General features: G+C 42.7%; 1 protein-coding gene across 2 annotated transcripts in view; it reads left to right on the top strand.

Moving 5' to 3' along the window:
- The window catches only part of TRAPPC9 (trafficking protein particle complex subunit 9), a 543,982-nt gene that overhangs the window by 350,453 nt on the left and 175,798 nt on the right, over positions 1 to 17,731 (top strand). For both annotated transcript variants that reach the window (XM_025450136.3, XM_049092784.1), the window contains one exon: positions 14,529 to 14,639. In XM_025450136.3, the coding sequence (XP_025305921.1) occupies positions 14,529 to 14,639 (111 nt within the window). The remainder of the gene's footprint in view (positions 1 to 14,528; positions 14,640 to 17,731) is intronic.

Below are 17,731 nucleotides of genomic sequence, written 5' to 3'. Positions count from 1 at the left end.
TCACCTCCAGCAATATCAAAGAACACAAGATGAACAGTTTGGGTTTCATCCAGCAACAAAAGGTGGCTTTACCATTGAAAAATCAGCCCATTAAGTTATATACTGATAGAATAAAGGAGAAAAATGAGACGGTCAGTTGAACAACAACAACAAAACCATATAACAAAATTCAACACTTATGATAGAAAGTGTCCATAAACAAGGTTTGTAGAACTTCTGGCAACCTAGTCTAGGCCATCTAAAAACCCCTCAAATTATATAGTTAACATTGTACTTAATTGTGAAAGACTGAGCACTTTTCCTCTATGATCAGGATCAGTTGGGGTGAGTATGTTTGCTTTTGCCAATGTATTCATTACTTTTCTACCAGTCCTACCTAATCAGAGCAGTGAGATGACAAAATAATTAAGGCAATACAAATTGGAAGTGAAATACAGTTATTTTTCACGTGTTTGCATGATACATGTGATCACATAAATATTCTAAGAGATTACCACGCAAAGATATTATAAGCACTAATAAGTCAAGTTAGTAAGATTGTGGGATGATACCATATTCAGGAATCAGTTGTAGTTTTATATACTAGCAATTAATTTGAAATGAAATTTTGAAAATGTAATAAAAAATATAACATTTAAGGGTAAATCTTTTTAAATATGGTCTCTACCTTGTAAATGATAAAGCACAGGTCAGGGAAATTAGCACTTAAATAATTAGGGAGGTATACCATGTTTGTTGATTGGAAGAATCAATTATTACTAAGATACCAGTTTTCCCAAATTGGATTATAAATTCAGTGTAATTCCAATGAAAATCCCAGGGATTTTGTTTTGTTTGTTTGTTTGTTTGTTTTAGTGCAGCTGACAAGTTTTTTAAAGAAATTACTTCAAGATGAAACTGGCTTTTGCCAATGGACCAGACATGTGTCTTGACAAAAAAATAAGTTGGAGGGTGTAGGGTACGATTTTAAGACTTAATATAATGTTACAGTAATTAAGAAAGTATTATCGTTATAAAGGTAGACAAAGGGATTGATGGATCATAATAGTCCAGAAATAGGCTTTCTCATATATGACCAATTGATTTTTTTTAAAGATTTATTTATTTGAGAGAGAGACAGAGCACAGCGGGGAGGGGCAGAGGGAGAGGGAGAAGCTTAAGTGGACTCCACACTAAGCTTAGAGCTTGTCGTGGGCCTCGATCTCATGACCCTGAGATCAGACCTGAGCCAAAAGCAAGATTCAGACACTTAACCAACTGTGTCACACAGGTGCCCCTGACCAACTGATTTTTAAGAAGGCATGAAAAGAACTTGATGTGGAATGAAAAGGTTTTTCAAGAAATGGTGCTGGAAGAACTGGATACATATGTGGGGGGAAAAATAGCTTTCACCTGTAGATCACATCACATACAAAAATTCATTTGAGATGGTTTCTAGACCTAAATGAAAAAAACTATAACCCTTTTCAAAGAAAAAGTAACAAAGTATCTTTGTAACTTTGGTGCAAAGATTTCTCAGATGGGATCAGAAACTAGTAACCATAAAACAAAGTTGATAAAATGGATTTTGTTAAAATTAAAAACTTCACCTCCTCAAAAGGCAAGCTGCATGCTGGGAGAAAATGTGTGCTACATATTTGTGCCACAGAAGTCTTGTATCTGACATACATCGTGAAGTATTTAAAAATAGACACTGAGACCATCAAAAAATGGGCAGAAGATTTGAGCAGATATTCACAAAGGAAGATATACAGATGGCTCATACTTACCTGAAGGTACTCAACATCACTCATCATCAGGAAGTACAAATTATAACCACAGTTAGATGCCACTGTCTACTCTCTAATGACAGACTGACCATTCCAAACGCTGGTAAGAACGTGAAACAGCTGGAGGCTCCGTAAATTACTTCTGGGAGTATAACATGGCACCACCACTTCACACATTGGTCAGGCAATTCCTCATGGAGTGTGGCACCTACCTACCCAAAGACCTAGCAGGTACTTGCTCAAGAGAAATAGACATTTATATTCACAAAAGGATTCCTACAAGAATTTTCATAACTGCTTTCTTTGTAATAACCCCAAACTGGAGACAACACCAAATGCCTGTCGGCAGTGGAATGGATAAACGATCTGTGACATATCCATGCAGAGGAATAGTCTTCAAATAAAATAAGCTACTGGGATGTGCAACAACATGGAATAATCTCAAAATCATGATGCTAATCTCTGTATGACTCCATTTATACCAGTTTCTAGAACAGGAAAACTCATTGTCTGGAAAAAGAAGTCTGAACCGTGGTTGGCCATAGGTTGAGGTGGCCCAGGGCAGGAATTGACTTGTGGGGATCAGGTTGCTGACTGTCCCACTTTGCCTGGGACTTCCCAGGTCTTAGCTCTGAGATACTCTTGCCCTCGGAGAACTGGCAGTGCTGAGCAAACTTCAGCAGGTTGTCACCCTAGAAGGAAGAGTGTCTTTTTGAGCTGATGAAATGTTGTGTATCCTGATGCAGGTGAGGGTTACAGGATTGTAGGCAAACATAAAGCTCATTATTTCATTGTATCTAAATTATACCTTGACTTTAAAATTTTGTTGCTCATGTGTAAAAGATACATATATAGGAACGCCTGAGTAGCTCAGCAGTTGAGTGTCTGCCTTAGGCTCAGGGCATGATCTCGGAGTCCCAGGATTGAGTACCACAGTGGGCTCCCTGCAGCAAGCCTGCTTCTCCCTCTGCCTGTGTTTCTGCCTCTTCCTGTGTGTCTCTCATGAATAAATAAAATCTTTAAAAAGTGTGTGTGTGTGTGTGTATGTGTATACACACATAAATACTGGAGAAGCCTGGGAAGGTGGCATAAGAAATGAACCAGTGTCCTAATTCTTGAAGAATTAGGGTTTTACCACCTATTACCCACCCATTCCCTGGGAGGAGTAGGGGAGTGTTGCCAACATGGGGCTTCTGTTTCCTTGGCCAGATTTTGTGCTCTGTGCAGTCCTGAGCCAGGTTTTTAATCATGGACCTCAAGGCTCGGCACCTGTGGCCCATGGCCACATGAAACTAAAGAAATGTTTGAATGAGTATAGGAAGTCCTTGACTTAACGATGACTTGACTTAAGATTTCTTAACCTTAAAATGGTGTGCAAGTGATCCGAATTCAGTAGAAACCATTCTTGAAACTTGGAATTTGGATGCTTTCCAGGGCCAGTGATGTGTGGATACTTGCTTGTCATTCTGGGCAGAGGCAGGGAGCTGTGGCCCTCAGTCAGCCAGTGAACTCCACGAGTGTCGACAGCTGGCAGACTGGCAGCCGTTCTGCACACACACGGCCCTTCTGTTTGTCACTTTTTAGCACAGAGTTCAATAAATTACATGAGATACCATAAAATAGGCATTGCCAGATGTTTTTGCCCAACTGTAGACTAATGTAAGTGTTCTGAATGCATTTAAGGTAGGCCAGACCTAGTGTGACATTTGGTAGGCTAGTGCATTCAACACGTTTCAACTTAGGATATTTTCAACTTATGGGTTTATCGAGACATAACCTCATCGAAACAAGAAGAAGATCAAGATCCATAGTGTAAAATACCAAGACTACATTTATTCAGATGTCTCTTGTGTTAAAGGCATGACTTTAAAAAAAATTATTTAGGCTCTATTTTCCTTAGAGACCCATATAAATCGCATGGCCTAGAATATAGCAGAATTATCATGCATTTAATTTGGGCATTCAATTTTTGCACTTTATTGAAGTTGACGTGACACAGTGTATTGTGAATTCATTATTTTCCATCTTGCTCACAGATGAAGATTTTTCTGTTAGCATCATGTCATTTTAGAGTCAGGCATCCCCAGAGATGTCCTATTTCCACACATTTGCATTATAAACGAGGTCCAGAGACGTTATGTGATTTGCCTGGGTCCTCACAGCTTGCTGGTGACAGACTGGCATCCATGTATCATGGCTTCAAGGCCTCTGCAGCACAGCCAGCTGGATGACCTGCTGTATGTGGGGCCTGTGTAGAGATTCAAGCTGATTTTGGTGCACAAAGAAGCCACATAGACATCAAAAGATAACTGTTGCTGGCATAAATGGAACCTCCTCTACTCTGAAACCAAAATACAAATGGATATTCCATCGTTTTGCTCCTTGGGATGGTTTGTGTATCTGTTCCTCTCATGAATATTGATAATTTATGAAGTTTTTCTCACTGGTAGTTTTTAAATGAGAGTGTTTTTTTTTTAATATTTTATTTTATTTTATTTATTTATGATAGTCACAGAGAGAGAGAGAGAGGGGCAGAGACACAGGCAGAGGGAGAAGCAGGCTCCATGCACCGGGAGCCTGATGTGGGATTCGATCCCAGGTCTCCAGGATCGTGCCCTGGGCCAAAGGCAGGCGCCAAACCACTGCTCCACCCAGGGATCCCCTAAATGAGAGTGTTTTAAAACGGAGAAAAAGGGGGAAGGGAAATCCTATTTATTCAGGGCCTACTGTATTCTCGGGGGTGTCCTGGGTCTGTTGGGCTCGGTGTCCCTTTAAACTCCAGAGAACCCTTTGAAGTGGGCATTGCTGTCTGAGGATGTCGCTGTAACCTGAGCTGCAGGTCCGCGAGTGGAGGAGATATGGTGTGCATTAGAACGTTCTTGGCACCCAAACCCAGGCTTTCTGCCAGCTGTCCTCTGAACGGGGAGTGCTCGGTTCCTTATTCTGCCCCTTACCCCTGCCACATCTTTGGAGGACCTGGCTCCCCCAGGTCCACCTTCCTGCCGCTGACTGGGGTGCTCAGCGTGGTCCTGCTCACCTCACTGGGCTGTTACTAGAAGCAGGTTATGCCATGGAGGAGGCAGGTGCGTTCTTGACAGCAAAGCACAGTATAGATGGCGGGGTGGGGTGATTCTCATGGCTCTTCTCCCCTCTTCTCCCTTGGGTATACACGGGTCTCAGCTGACTTTTATTTAGGGGATCAGTTATTTTGAGATTGATTTTTTTTTTAATACAAAGCTGGTTGGTATGTTGTTAGGGACCAGATTGAAATGGATTGGGCTATGCCACCCCTGTCTCTGTGCCCAACCCTCCTCTCTCCTGGGGAGCAATCTTTTTCTAGCCTGTTAAAATAAATGATCCAATCTCATGCATTGCTACTCTGAGTTGTGTGAAAAATACTCTCCTCTGAGCAGGGCATAGGGTGTAATCATTATTACATTATTAATAGAAATCATACCACTTGACACATCACAGCACTTATCCCTGGCCACTTAGATATATTCCATTTCCCCCCATGGGGTAAGATAGCCCAACCCCGTGGGGAACATGTGCTCACAGACTCATAATAAAGGCAATCTTAATGTTGGGTTTTATCATGGTCGATCTTTTTCAAGTTGCTAGGTTTATTTATTAAGTTGGTTTTAAGTTTAACAAGAATTTAGAATTTTAACAAGCGCGAGGATTCAGAAGGAAATGTACCTGTATCTGATTTCAGATTTTGATTCTACTGCTTATTTGCATTGCGGTCTTGAGCAAATGGCTTTTATTTCTTTATCTTGAAGCACAGATAACATTGATCTTGCAGAGTTGTGGTAGGGTTTGCAAAATGTATGTGAAGTACTAACATATAGTGCCTGATGCAAGGTAGATAATTGCAAAAGGGTGGTCATCCTTTTTCTTGCTTGCGTGTGCACATGTACGTGTTCTAATTGTGTGCCAGATTTGAGGGAGAAGGGGGTGAATTGGTGATTTGAACACAGAACAAACAGCTTTGCTGCAGCGGGCCCTACGGACTTCTTAGGCTGTCACTCAGCTAGCACACCTGGGAGGTCTGTCTGCCTGTTCCCCACCTTCCCGTCTGCTCCCTGCAGGCAGGCGCTTCTGGACTCACTCTGTATCGGTAGCACCAAGCCAGTAAAATAAGCAGTCGGTACTCAATGGAATTGTTAAAGAGGTGCTACAGTGGGGATGTGAACAGTGTGTGGTGGGAACTTTGAAGAAAACGGCTGAATTTGCATGGGGTGGTTATAGGAGGTCTGACAGGAGTTCTTAGGGGAAGTGGAGGCAGGACAGTTCATGAGGTCCCGTGATGGGGAGTCATGGGCAGGGCGGGGTGCTGGGGTGGACCGTGGCGGCTGCTGATGGGGCTGTGTATTAGCCTGGCTTGGCCCCGCCTGCCCAGCAAGCACCAGAAAGCAGCTTCATCTTTTACACAGGAGTACTTATTACCAGCTACACATAGGAAGCAAAAGACTCTTTCCTCCTCTCCTGAAAGGACAGGAAACGAAATGACGTTTAGAATTCTGTTGGTTTGATTCAGACCTGAATCACTTTTTTCAATTTATTTTGTAACAGTTATAGATTTATAGGAAGTTGCAAAAACGTACAGAGTGATCCTATGTAGCCCACATCCCACCTTCCCCAGTAGGATATAAAATAGGTCTGCAGTTGGGAAATGTAGGAAATAAATATTGAGAAAATTACCTGAAGTGCCAAATTAAGACCTCCCTTTGTAATATTTAATGAACTTTTCAAATTTTTTTGTCTAACATAGAGACAATAGCAAGGTATTTAACATCAAGGAGACGTAGTAGGCCATGAGAGGACTGGTCCCCCGATACAGAGCTCCTGGAGAGCTGTGCCCTGTGCTTTGCTCTGGTGTCTGTGTTTGGGAGAGCCCCATGTGTCTCTGACACAAGCTGTCCTGCTCCCTCTTTGGTACTTGTATTGTTTAGATGTGGCTCTCAGTGGGGGCTTCACATCTCAGGTTCTCCAGGAGGATGGTCCAGCGCAGAGTGGGGGACTCACCTTCATGCCTTGTGTGAGAGGCCAACGGGTGGTTCAGCTAGTGAACTCATCTAGGTGGGCCATGAGACAGGAAAACCCGCCGCTGCATCAGTGCCCCTCTCTTGGTGGTCATTGAGGCAGGGCTGTGAGGAGTGCCCAGGGCATACAAGGAGGGCTGCCTTGCTTCTTGGAGAACCTATCTGGCTAGTGTTGCCGGCCACACACAGCCCCTCTGCCCCCAGGTGCCATGGCAGTTCAGTGAGTTAGCATGATGTGCTGGAGGGAGCTTTATCTACCCTCCCACCCTAGCACCTGTTGGCTTACATCCTCTGAAATGATGAGCACACCTTTCATTGTCTTTCCACCTGTTAACACAGACCTATGAAGGCCAGGAGGTGAGACCCAGCCTGTCATGGGCTGGAGCAGTTGGAAGTTCCATCTAGATTGGAACTGACTCTATTTAGCACTCTCTGGTTCCAGGTACCACCTCCCAGTGACTACCTCTCATTTTTCTGTTTCTGTTCACTTGAGGGGACTTTTATGTCCTACTATAAGAAGTATTAAACTATTAAAATCAATAGTTTTAAGTGATTTGTATTTTATCATAGATGGTTGTATCATGAAATGTTACATACTGGTGTTCATTTTATAACAGTATACTTAATTAAGAAAGTTAAAATGTTTCTATTAACAAATAATATACAGTAATATATTTTAAAAGTCTGATTTTTAGACTTCAATTATAAGTGCCTATGTCATGGGGTGCCTGGGTGGCTCAGCTGGTTAAGCATCTGCCTTCAGCTCAGGTCATGATCTTGGGGTCTGGGATTGAACCCCACATAGGGCTCCCTGCTCAGCAGGGAGTCTGCTGCCCCTTCCTCTGCTTATGCTCTCACTCTCCCTCAAATAAGTGAAGTCTTTAAAAAAAAAAAAGTACCTATGTCATGTTTGATTTAAGGATTAGAACATATGTATAAAGGTAGATTCTATAAAAGCAACAGTTGGCCAGAGTTTTATTTGCAACCTTATGTTTAGAATTCTTGTGTTTTGCATTTTTAAAGTTTTACTGGTTTGTTTGTTTAATCATAACAGAGTGAATTTCAAGTGGTGACGCATGAAGCAATTTCAGGTAGCTATTTGCAAGTACTTTTCTATAAGCGATCCTGTTTGAATTCGGCTCGTCGTCATTCCCAGAAAATGAAAAGCCACATTGGACGTGCTCATCATTATGTGTTATCTTTGTGAGGCACAGGTGTCCTTATGTGCCCAGCTCACATACCTGGTGACAGTCACCTGAGACTCAATCTCACACTCATCTTCCTGGCTCCTGTCTCTTACCCATGGTCTGTTACGAGTACAGGTTGGGCGATACAGTGGAGAATGGGTGGTGGGGTCTTCTCCGCTGCTGTGGTGCGGTGCTGGTCTGTTGGAAGATGAAACAGTGCTGCGAGCAAGCTGTGAGCGTGTTTTCTCTGAGCGCCAGGGGCTCCTGAAAACACTGCGTCCTGGACGCTCAGCCTCTCAAATGTGTGCTTTCTATTTAAGCATCTTTATTGAAACGTCATTTACATACCATACAGTCCACCCACTTAAACTGTAATTTAGTGTTTTAGTAGACTCAGAGTTGTTCAGTCATCACCACAGTCTAAATTTAGAACTTTCCATCCTCCCAAAAGAAGCCCCATAGCCGTTACCAGTGGCTCCCATCCTTCATCCAGGCAACTGAAAATCTATTCTCTGTCTGCAGATTTGTCTGTTCTACATATTTTATGTAAGTGGGATTATGCAGTGTGTGACTGTCTTCTTTCACTTAGTGTAATGTTTCCAAGGTTCACCCACAGTGAAGTATCATGCCATTTATTTTTAGGGCTGAATAATATTCCATTGTGTGGATATATTTCGTTTTGTCTATCCATTCATTAGTTGATGGACATTTGGGTTGATTCCATTTTGGAGCCATTATGAATAATAGTCTTTTGAATATTTCTGTATAAGCTCCTGTGTGGATAGGATTTTATTTCTCTTGGATATACCTAGGAGTGGAATTATTGGATCATATGGCAACTCTATATTTAATTATTTAAGGAGCTGCCAGACTGTTTTGCAAAGTGGCTGCACCATTTTGCATTCCCACCTCAGTATTTGAGGGTTCTGGTTTCTTCACAGTCTTGCTGATATTTGTTATTGTGTGTCCTTGCAATTATGGCCATCCCAAATATCTTATAGGGAAGTTTTTAAAACAGTATTTAAGAACTTATTAACTGATATGTTAGAAACAGAGATCCTTCCTGCCATCTTCCTGCCATCTTGGGTACTGATTTTTTTCTGGAAAGAAGACATATTGAGAAAATAAGGCTTACAGGATTTTGATAAAAGACCACATGGTTTTGGCCAGTGGTGTATGTGACCATCCCTGCATGTTTCGGTTTTGTGTTTGCTCACTTGACTGTACTCCTTGGAATGACTGAACACTAATGTTTGGATCCTGGGTGGCCCCAGAGATACCAGATTCTGGGGGGTTGAGGAGAGAAAGAGCACTGCTTACTTTCTGGTTGAGGCACCATGGTTTTTAGGCAGACTCAGACCTTGGCGTGGGAATTTCTCATGCTCACTTTTAGCTGAGTCAATATTGAATAATTAGCTGGGATTGCTTTGTTGGCAGGGTTGTGTGCTTTCCCTTTGCTGCTCCACTGACAGCTACCAAGCTAATAATAAGCACCACCTCTTGTGTCTATGTAATATTCTGCTTCAGTTTTTTTCCTCCTTATAATTTAGTAAGGCACTTTCACCTATTTTTCCATTAGAGCCTCCTAATAATTATATGATATAGGCACTCTTGCTCCCCTTGGGGAAAAACTAAGGCTCAGAGAAATTAAATGACTTGCCTAAGATGTTACAGCCACCAAGATACAAACTGATGTTCACAACAAATGTTATGCACTAGAGCTCATTAGATTCATTATGATGTTAATTTTTAAATTCCATCAATCTAAAAAAATTTAAATTGACACACAATAAAATTGACTTTCTGATGTACAGTTTTATGAATTCTAACTCATAGATTCATGTGTTCACTACAGTCAGGATAAAAACACCCCCAAACATTCATTCATCGTGCTACCCCTTATAATTTTAGCCTGCCCCACCCCTCAACAGTGACCACTGATCTGTTCTCCATCGCTGTCTTGACTTTCCCAGAATGTTATATAAATGGAATCATGCAATATGTAAACTTTTTTCAATGACCGTATTAATTTTGAGATCATCCGATATTGTTGAACATATCAGTACTTGGATTTTTTTTTTTTTGTTATTGTTGCGATTTCCACTATATAGGTGTACTGTAGTTTGTGAATTCTCTCATCAGTTGAAGGATATTTTGGATTGTTCCTACCTTTTTGCGATTATGAATAGAGCTGCTGTAAATACCTGTGTATAGTGATTTTATGAACATAGTTTTCATTAGAAATTTTTTTTCATGGTCTAGAATAGGGTCTATCTTCTGGTGAATGTTGCTGAATGCTTGAGAAGTATGTGTGTTCTGTTGTTGGGTGGAGTAGTCTCTAAGTGTCAGTCAGATCCAGGTGGTTGATAGGGTTGTTTCTTCTATAGCCTCGCTGAGTTTATGTCTACTTGCTGTGTCAGATTGCTAAGAGAGAAATGAAGTCTTCAACCCTGACTTTGGTATTTCTTCTTTCAGTTTTTTCTTCATGTATTTTTGAAACTTCTGTATCTAGGTGTATTTATGTTAAGAATTATTATATATTTGTAGTGAATTAGTGCTTTTATCATTATATAACTTTTCTCTTTATCTCTGCATAGTTTTCCTACTCTGAAGTATATCCTGAAGTGTCTGATACTAATATAATACTCCAGGGTTTGTTTTTTCTTTTAATTAAAGTTTGTTTGGCATATTTTTTCCATTCCTGTATTTTTAGCCTATCATTATATTTAAAGTGGATTTTTTCTAGATAACATCCAGTTCAATCTTGTTTTCTTAGTCTATTCTGACAATTTCTATTAATTATAATGTTTAGGCCTTTTATTATACTTAATATAATTCTTGAAATGTTTGGATTTAGGTTTACCTATTTTGTTTCTATAGGATTTACACGTTTAGTTATATGATCTATTTGAAATTTATTTTTTAACATTTAGTTATTAAATCTCTTTGTTTTTTTAAACATTTTATTCATGAGAGACACAGAGAGAGAGGCAGAGACATAGGCAGAGGGAGAAGCAGGCTCCTTGCAGGGAGCCTGATGTGGGACTTGATTCCTGGACCCCGGGGTCACACCCTGAGCCGAAGGCAGATGCTCAATCACTGAGCCACCCAGGCGTCCCAATTAAATCTACTTGAAATTTATTTTTGTTCATGGCGTGAGGTAGGGATATAATTTATCTTTGTGTCTGCATATTCATGCGTACCAGCACTACTTATTGAATCTTCTCATTAATCAATACTCCTACTTCAGTCATTTATCTAGTTGCCTTATATTCGTAGATCTGTTTTGGGGCTATTTTTTTCCACTGATGTATTTGCATATCATGGCCCCAGCAGTGCCTTCATTATACAGTTTTATAACAGTTCTTGATATCTAGTTGGCCAAGTCCCTTCCAAACATCTTCCTGACCATTGTTCTGTATATTCTTGGCCCTTTGGTCTTACATACAAATTTTAAAATCAGTGAGTCAACTTTGATTAAAACTGAAACTTTGTTGGGATTTTGTATTTGATTTCATTGAATTTATAGACATTTCAAAAGAGGTGACTTAATTAAAAATATTGTCTTCCCATCCTTGAGCATAATACACTTCTGGGTTTATTCATCACTTTTAATACTATTCTATAAAACTTTTAAACTATTCTCCATAAGCATTTCACAGTTTTAAAAAGATTTATTCCTAGATGCATTGCTACTATAAATACACTTTCTTAAAAATTATTTTGTAACTTTTTAGTTGATAAATAGGAATGTTATTGATTGTGGGGTGTGTCTTTACCTGCTACTCAACAACCTTTTGAATGTGTTTTTCCTCATTTTGTAAAAATGACTAAATGTTTTATTTTGTAAACTTACCTCCTCTTTCCCAGCCCTCTGTCATGACAAGAGTGCGATTTCCATGAAAGTGGTGTTCCATTTTTCTTGTTCCCTTCCATATTCCCAGAGCCTGGAACAGTACCTGGTACACAACAGGTGCTCAGCAGATGTTGTATTCCTTAGAGGAAGTAATACGGTTCCTAATTCTTAACAGAGGAAACGGTGTACACTCGCTCAGTGGAGCTGGGTTTGCATGTGCTTCTCCCTTTGCCTGGAATGTGTGTCTCCTGTCCTCCTGACAGCATCATCCCCTCCCCAGGCAGATGCACCTGTCCTTCTAAGACTCACTCCAGTCTAGTTCTTCAAAGCTTTCCTGGGTTTCCCTATACTTTAGAAGGATTGAACCAGAAAAAAAAATAAAACAAAGCAAGCTAGAATTAAAAGTAACTGTGTTCTCAAATGGAGCATAAAACTGAAGAAAATCATCCAGAGTGTTACAGAAAGATACACAGAGTAAAGGACATTTTGGTGGGTACAAAATGCTCCTTTAGGAGTTTAGGAAAAGCGAATTAATTTATGAGCGATAGATAGAAAGCAGAGATCTGCCAGGACATTGTGATGCCAACAATTAGGAGGAACAGAAACAGTGGATCAGGAGGTCCCCACATTCAGTGAGTCAGAAGAAATAGAGGACACAGAAATGGGTGTACTGTTCATTCCTATGCCGCTTCCTAGCTACTGCATTCTGTGAGCAGAAACATATATTGGAGTCTTTTCTTCCCTGCTTTTAAAAATCACTTCAATTTTCCTCCTCTGATAAATGTTTTACGAATTCCCATTCCTGATGAAAGATTTTGCTGTGATTAAAGATTTCATGAAGTTATGACAAAGGCAGAATAGATCTTCATTCTTGAAAGCTCATTTTTCTGTGAGCGGAGTGAAGAGGCCTCTTGTACGCAGCTGTCAGAGCTAATGAATATTTTCCAAGTGCTGAACCTCTAGGGGAAACACTCCCACCCAAAGAACCTAGAATCAACCAGTGTGAACCTGCTTTTCCGAAGATGTGTGGTACAACACCTCACAGCAATACACAGCAGAAACGAGAAAGCTGCTGCTTTACCTTCCTCCCCTGAGCGTGGGTTACATGTACACAGCTTGAACAATTGGTGTTTCACAGATGCCTTGTGGCCTTCTGATGGTGGTGGTGTACGTGTGTGTATGCACATGTGTGTGCATGTGCACACGCCCCCAGTCAGGGCACTGCACGCTTCTCCATCTCAGTTACCTTCTCTGGAAGGAACAGACAACAAGGTTTGGAATATTTATTTCCATCTACGTGAAAAGCACAGGATTTTGAGGTCTGAGTCTGCAGTGTCGGTCACCTTGCTGGTGTGGCCGTGCCCTTCACTATCCTTACCTGTAAATGGGTCTGGGGAGGACAGGCTCCCAGGGTGTCAAGATGAAATGAAGTACAGGCAGCTCTGGCACACATGGAAGTTTGCCCTCTGCCCTTCCTTTGCTAGCAGCAAAGCCTGGAGACATAAATTTGAGAATTGAGATGCCCTTTGGAGGGTCATGTTCTAAAGACACAGTAAGCTGAAGAAGACCCAGAGCAGAGATCCTTCTCCGAGTCTTTCTTTTTTTCCATATGAAAAAGTACGTACCGAGTTCTGGGATGGTTTCTACATCTGCTCAGTCGTGGGCACACCGGTCCTGTTCAGATCAGCGCACACTTACTGATTCCTTGCCCTGTGCCTGCTGTGGTACATGGTATTTAAGATACTGGGTGAACTTCAGGCAAGCTTTAACTGTAGCGGGCATCTAACAAATGGGGGCTAACACAGATGACGCATGTGGGGTTGGTTTTTGCTGATGAGTCTGGAGGCCACTTCAGCTACTGACGATATCATGGCTCCCAGACTCCTCCTCTTCATCTCAGGGCAGGGTGGACAGGAGGAGGGAATGAGGAGGCTGAAGGGTGAACACCTTCTCTCGGGGACAGGTCTTCTTACTTGGGAGAGAAATCCTCCTTATTGGCTAGAGCTTTCTTTCATGGACCCCTCCTGTGGCAGAGGGCACTGGGAGCTTGGGTGTATTAGTGCTTACCTCGTGGACCAGAGAAATCAAAGCAGTGGAGCTTTCAGGAGGGTGGAAGTGAGTAAACCTGCAGTATCTTCATGGCTCTGAAGAGGAGGAGGGTGTAGTCTGTAAGGCTCCAGCAGGTGCATACACAGATATCTGGGATACCGTTCTCCACGTACAGCTGCCCAGCACCTTGCTTCCGAACCTGCGGAAGTCCGCAGACATCTGACTTCAACACAGTGGTTATTGACCAGTTATCACCTGTATGGCACATGCTGTCCCCTGGTTGTCTTACTTCCGGGTCAGGTGTCCTGGTCCTCACATACACGGGGGTTGGGGATCTTGGGTTACCTTCCCAGGGCCACTTGGTGTGTAAAGGGCACCCTGGATTGTAAGGGTGTGTCCCTGGGACCAAGCAGGATCTGATGCCCAAACCGATTTTGCAGAGTTCGCAGTTAGCTCAGAGTGAGCCTCTATAATCCTTTATGTCCAGGGCATGTGACATTTTGATACACTGCACCTCTGACATCCTCAAGCAGTGGGAGGCCTTTTGAAAGGAGAAAAAGCCTAAGTTGCTCTCATCTTTGGCTTCCAGAAGATCCTCAACTTTCTTTTGTCTTCTTTGCAGTACCCGACAGTGCCATCTGCTCCTGGATGTCTTCAACTCCACGGAGCATGAGCTGACCGTCAGTGCCCGGGGCAATGAAGAGCTCATCCTGCATGCGGGCGAGTGCCAGCGGTGAGTGTCTCCACCTTCCCACATGCCACCTCTCCCTGCGTCTGTCACCCCTGTTGGGAGGCTCCAAGATAACCCTCCCTCTGAGATACCAGAGGAAAGGCAGTCTTATTTCCCTCTTAGGGGAATTGTGGTCATGATTCAGGGTGGGTGAAAGAATCACAAGTGGCTCCAGATTGGAGACAAGTGTGAAGTCAGAGTGAAGCTGAGTAGTGTCCCTCTAAGGAAGCAGTAGCGCATGCTTTCAGGCACTACCTCTCAGGACACTGAAGCACCTGGGCAAGACTTCACTTTTAAATTCTTAGAGCTATATCTGGGAAGAGTTGGCAACGATTGTGGGACCTGCATCCATACCTGTAGGAAGTCCCTTGGAGGATTCCACAAAAAGACAAGCAAGGCTCAGACGTCTGGGAGAGGTGAATCGCCCCTCCAAGCCCAGTCCCCAAGGGCAAAGAGGTGGCTCCACCGAGCCCTGGCCCAGAGTCAACCGTGGGACCCTGTAGCAGGAGCTGAGTTGGAAGTGAGAGCTAAGAGTGAGGCCAGGCCAGGAGGGCATGTCCCGAGGTGGGTATAGTTCCCTGACTTTGGGAAGAAGTTCCTTTGCTCTGGGGCTCCATCCCCAGGCCTGCCCACTGTCACCCAGGCGTCTCCCCAGATCACCCACTGTGTCTCCCAGCCCAAGATGGATATTAGGGCCATATCTGCATAGACGGAATTATAGTTGGGATAAGATGTAGGTGGAATACAATTTTTATTTATTTATTTATTTTTAAAGATTTTATTTATTCATGAGAGACACACAGAGAGAGGCAGAGACACAGGCAGGGAGCCTGATGTGGACTTGATCCCAGGACTCCAGGATCATGCTCTGGGCCCAAGGCAGACACTTAACTGCTGAGACACCCAGGCATCCCTACAATTTTTATTTTTAATTACAAAATACTTTCTGCATGGAGAAAATGATTTACAAACCAGTGTACACATGTCCCAGATGTAAGCTCTTTGTTCCTGAGGTTATATTTGCCCCAGATCTCTGTCTCTTTCTGTCTTTCTCCCTCATTCCTTTCTCTTGTCTGTGTCTTTCTCTTATTTTAAGGAAATAAAATGATAAAAACCAGCTAACATTAACACAGTCAGTGGGGGAAATGTAAATTCAAGCCACAGTGAGACTCCACTCCATACTCATCAGAGCAGTAGAAGTAAGAGATCCTACAGGGCTGAATGTTGGTGCGGATGCGAAGCCGCCGGAACTCTCAGGCTTTGTCAGGAATGTGAATGAGTGTGGCCGCTTTGAAGAGGGTCTGCAGTTCCTTATAAAACTAAACATACACCTACTCTGTGCCAGCAGATCCAACTCCAGTAATTTATTCAGGAAAAATTTAAATGTTTGTTCACAAAAAGACCTACACAAGAATGCTCATAGCCAAAAAATAGAGCCCAGATGTCCATAACGGGAGAGTGGAGAAGCAAAGGGTGGCATTTTTCCTGCACATGGAATAAACCTAGCACATTCCTAATCATCAGTAGGGTGAACCCAGGAATGTAACATGGAATGAAGGAAGCCTCCACGAGAAAAGCAGGTACCGTGGGATTCCATTCACCTCAAGTCCCCAAATGAGCAAACTGTCTCCTGTGGAAAAAGCAGATCACTGTCTGCCTCCGGGGAGCTCGGGGTGGGGTTTGAACAGGAAGGGGGTGGTGTGATTTTCCATATGAGATCTGTGGTACAACCTGGTAGTTCGGTGTGCGCTACACGTGTGTTTGCATTTTTTTTTGTTTTTGTTTGTTTGTTTTTAAAGATTTATTTTTTCATGAGAGACAGAGAAAGGGAGGGAGGGAGGGGCAGAGACACAGGCAGAGGGAGAAGCAGGCTCCCTGCAGGGAGCCCAATGCAGGACTCGATCCCGGGACTCTAGCATCATGACTTGGGCCAAAGGCAGGTGCTAAACCACTGAGCCACCCAGGGATCGAACATTTGTTAAAAATTCAGTAAGTGTGCACTTGATTTATGCATTTCATCATAAGTCAATTTTATATCAAAAGAAAAACTGTACACAAATGTTGAGGTCTAAGTGCAAATATGCCACTGGAGGCTTTGGAGGATTGCACGGTATCAGCAGTGGTCTTTGGAATGCCTGAAAAATAAGATTAATGATGGTAAAGAGGTGGAACGTGGAGAGACTGGGTGATAAGGCACATCGAGTAAAATGTTAATGGAGCAGACTCTTCCGAGGGGCATATAGGGTGTTCTCATATAGGAATTCTTTCAACGTTGTCTTTGGCATTCTTTGTAAGAAAATGTTGGGAGGGGCGAGATGTCTGAAAGAATAAATGGAAGAATAGCTCAGTCCTCACCGTCCCCCCATCTTCCTCCTTGGGGGGTTTGCAGTCTCAGAGGCGATGGAATCATTCATACCATGTTTTGCTACTTTTATTATATTTATATCTACAACCAAACATTATTTTCAGAGTTTTTTTTTATGACAAGCAGTTCTATATCACATATGTCTTTTTAAAAATACGTCTTTTTATAACTTTAAATCAGCATTATGCTTTGGAGATAAATATAAATCCGGTTCTCTCCTTTTGACTGCTATTTATATATTGTTGCATGAATACGCCACTTTATCCGTTTCTGTGCTAATCCACTCCCAGGTTGCTTCAGTGTTGCCATTTAATGCGATTATTGTTAATGATGCCTATGGATGCAGTGTCAGGCCCTGTGGCCCCTGGGAGGACCGCTGGGGGCTGATAGTTGGAAGCTTGAGGCCTGATGACTTGGCGGGGGGCGGGGGGGACATTCATGGCCTCCTTGGAGAGGAGCCAGTAGACGTTGTCCCTGGAGGTGTCGCTGTCCAGGCCCCTGCAGAGACTGGCTATGTGGGGGGCTCCTGCTCGTGTGTCTGGCATCGGGGGCAGGGCTGGCCCCTTTGTAGGGTGTCTGTGCAGCCCCGGGGTCTCCACCACCCGCAGCACTCTGGGCCCAGCGCTGTTCTCCAAATCATGCAGGAAGCTGTCTCTGCTCTCTGCCTCTCTTTGTCTGGATGTTTTGATGTGGTCTGAGATCCCAGAGGACATAAATCTGCTCGTCGTAT

The sequence above is a fragment of the Canis lupus genome, chromosome 13 (genome assembly GCF_003254725.2).
Source record: "Canis lupus dingo isolate Sandy chromosome 13, ASM325472v2, whole genome shotgun sequence".
NCBI classification, from domain to species: Eukaryota; Metazoa; Chordata; class Mammalia; order Carnivora; family Canidae; genus Canis; species Canis lupus.
Note: the sequence above shows the minus strand (reverse complement) of the source record. Positions and strands in the feature narration are given on the sequence as shown.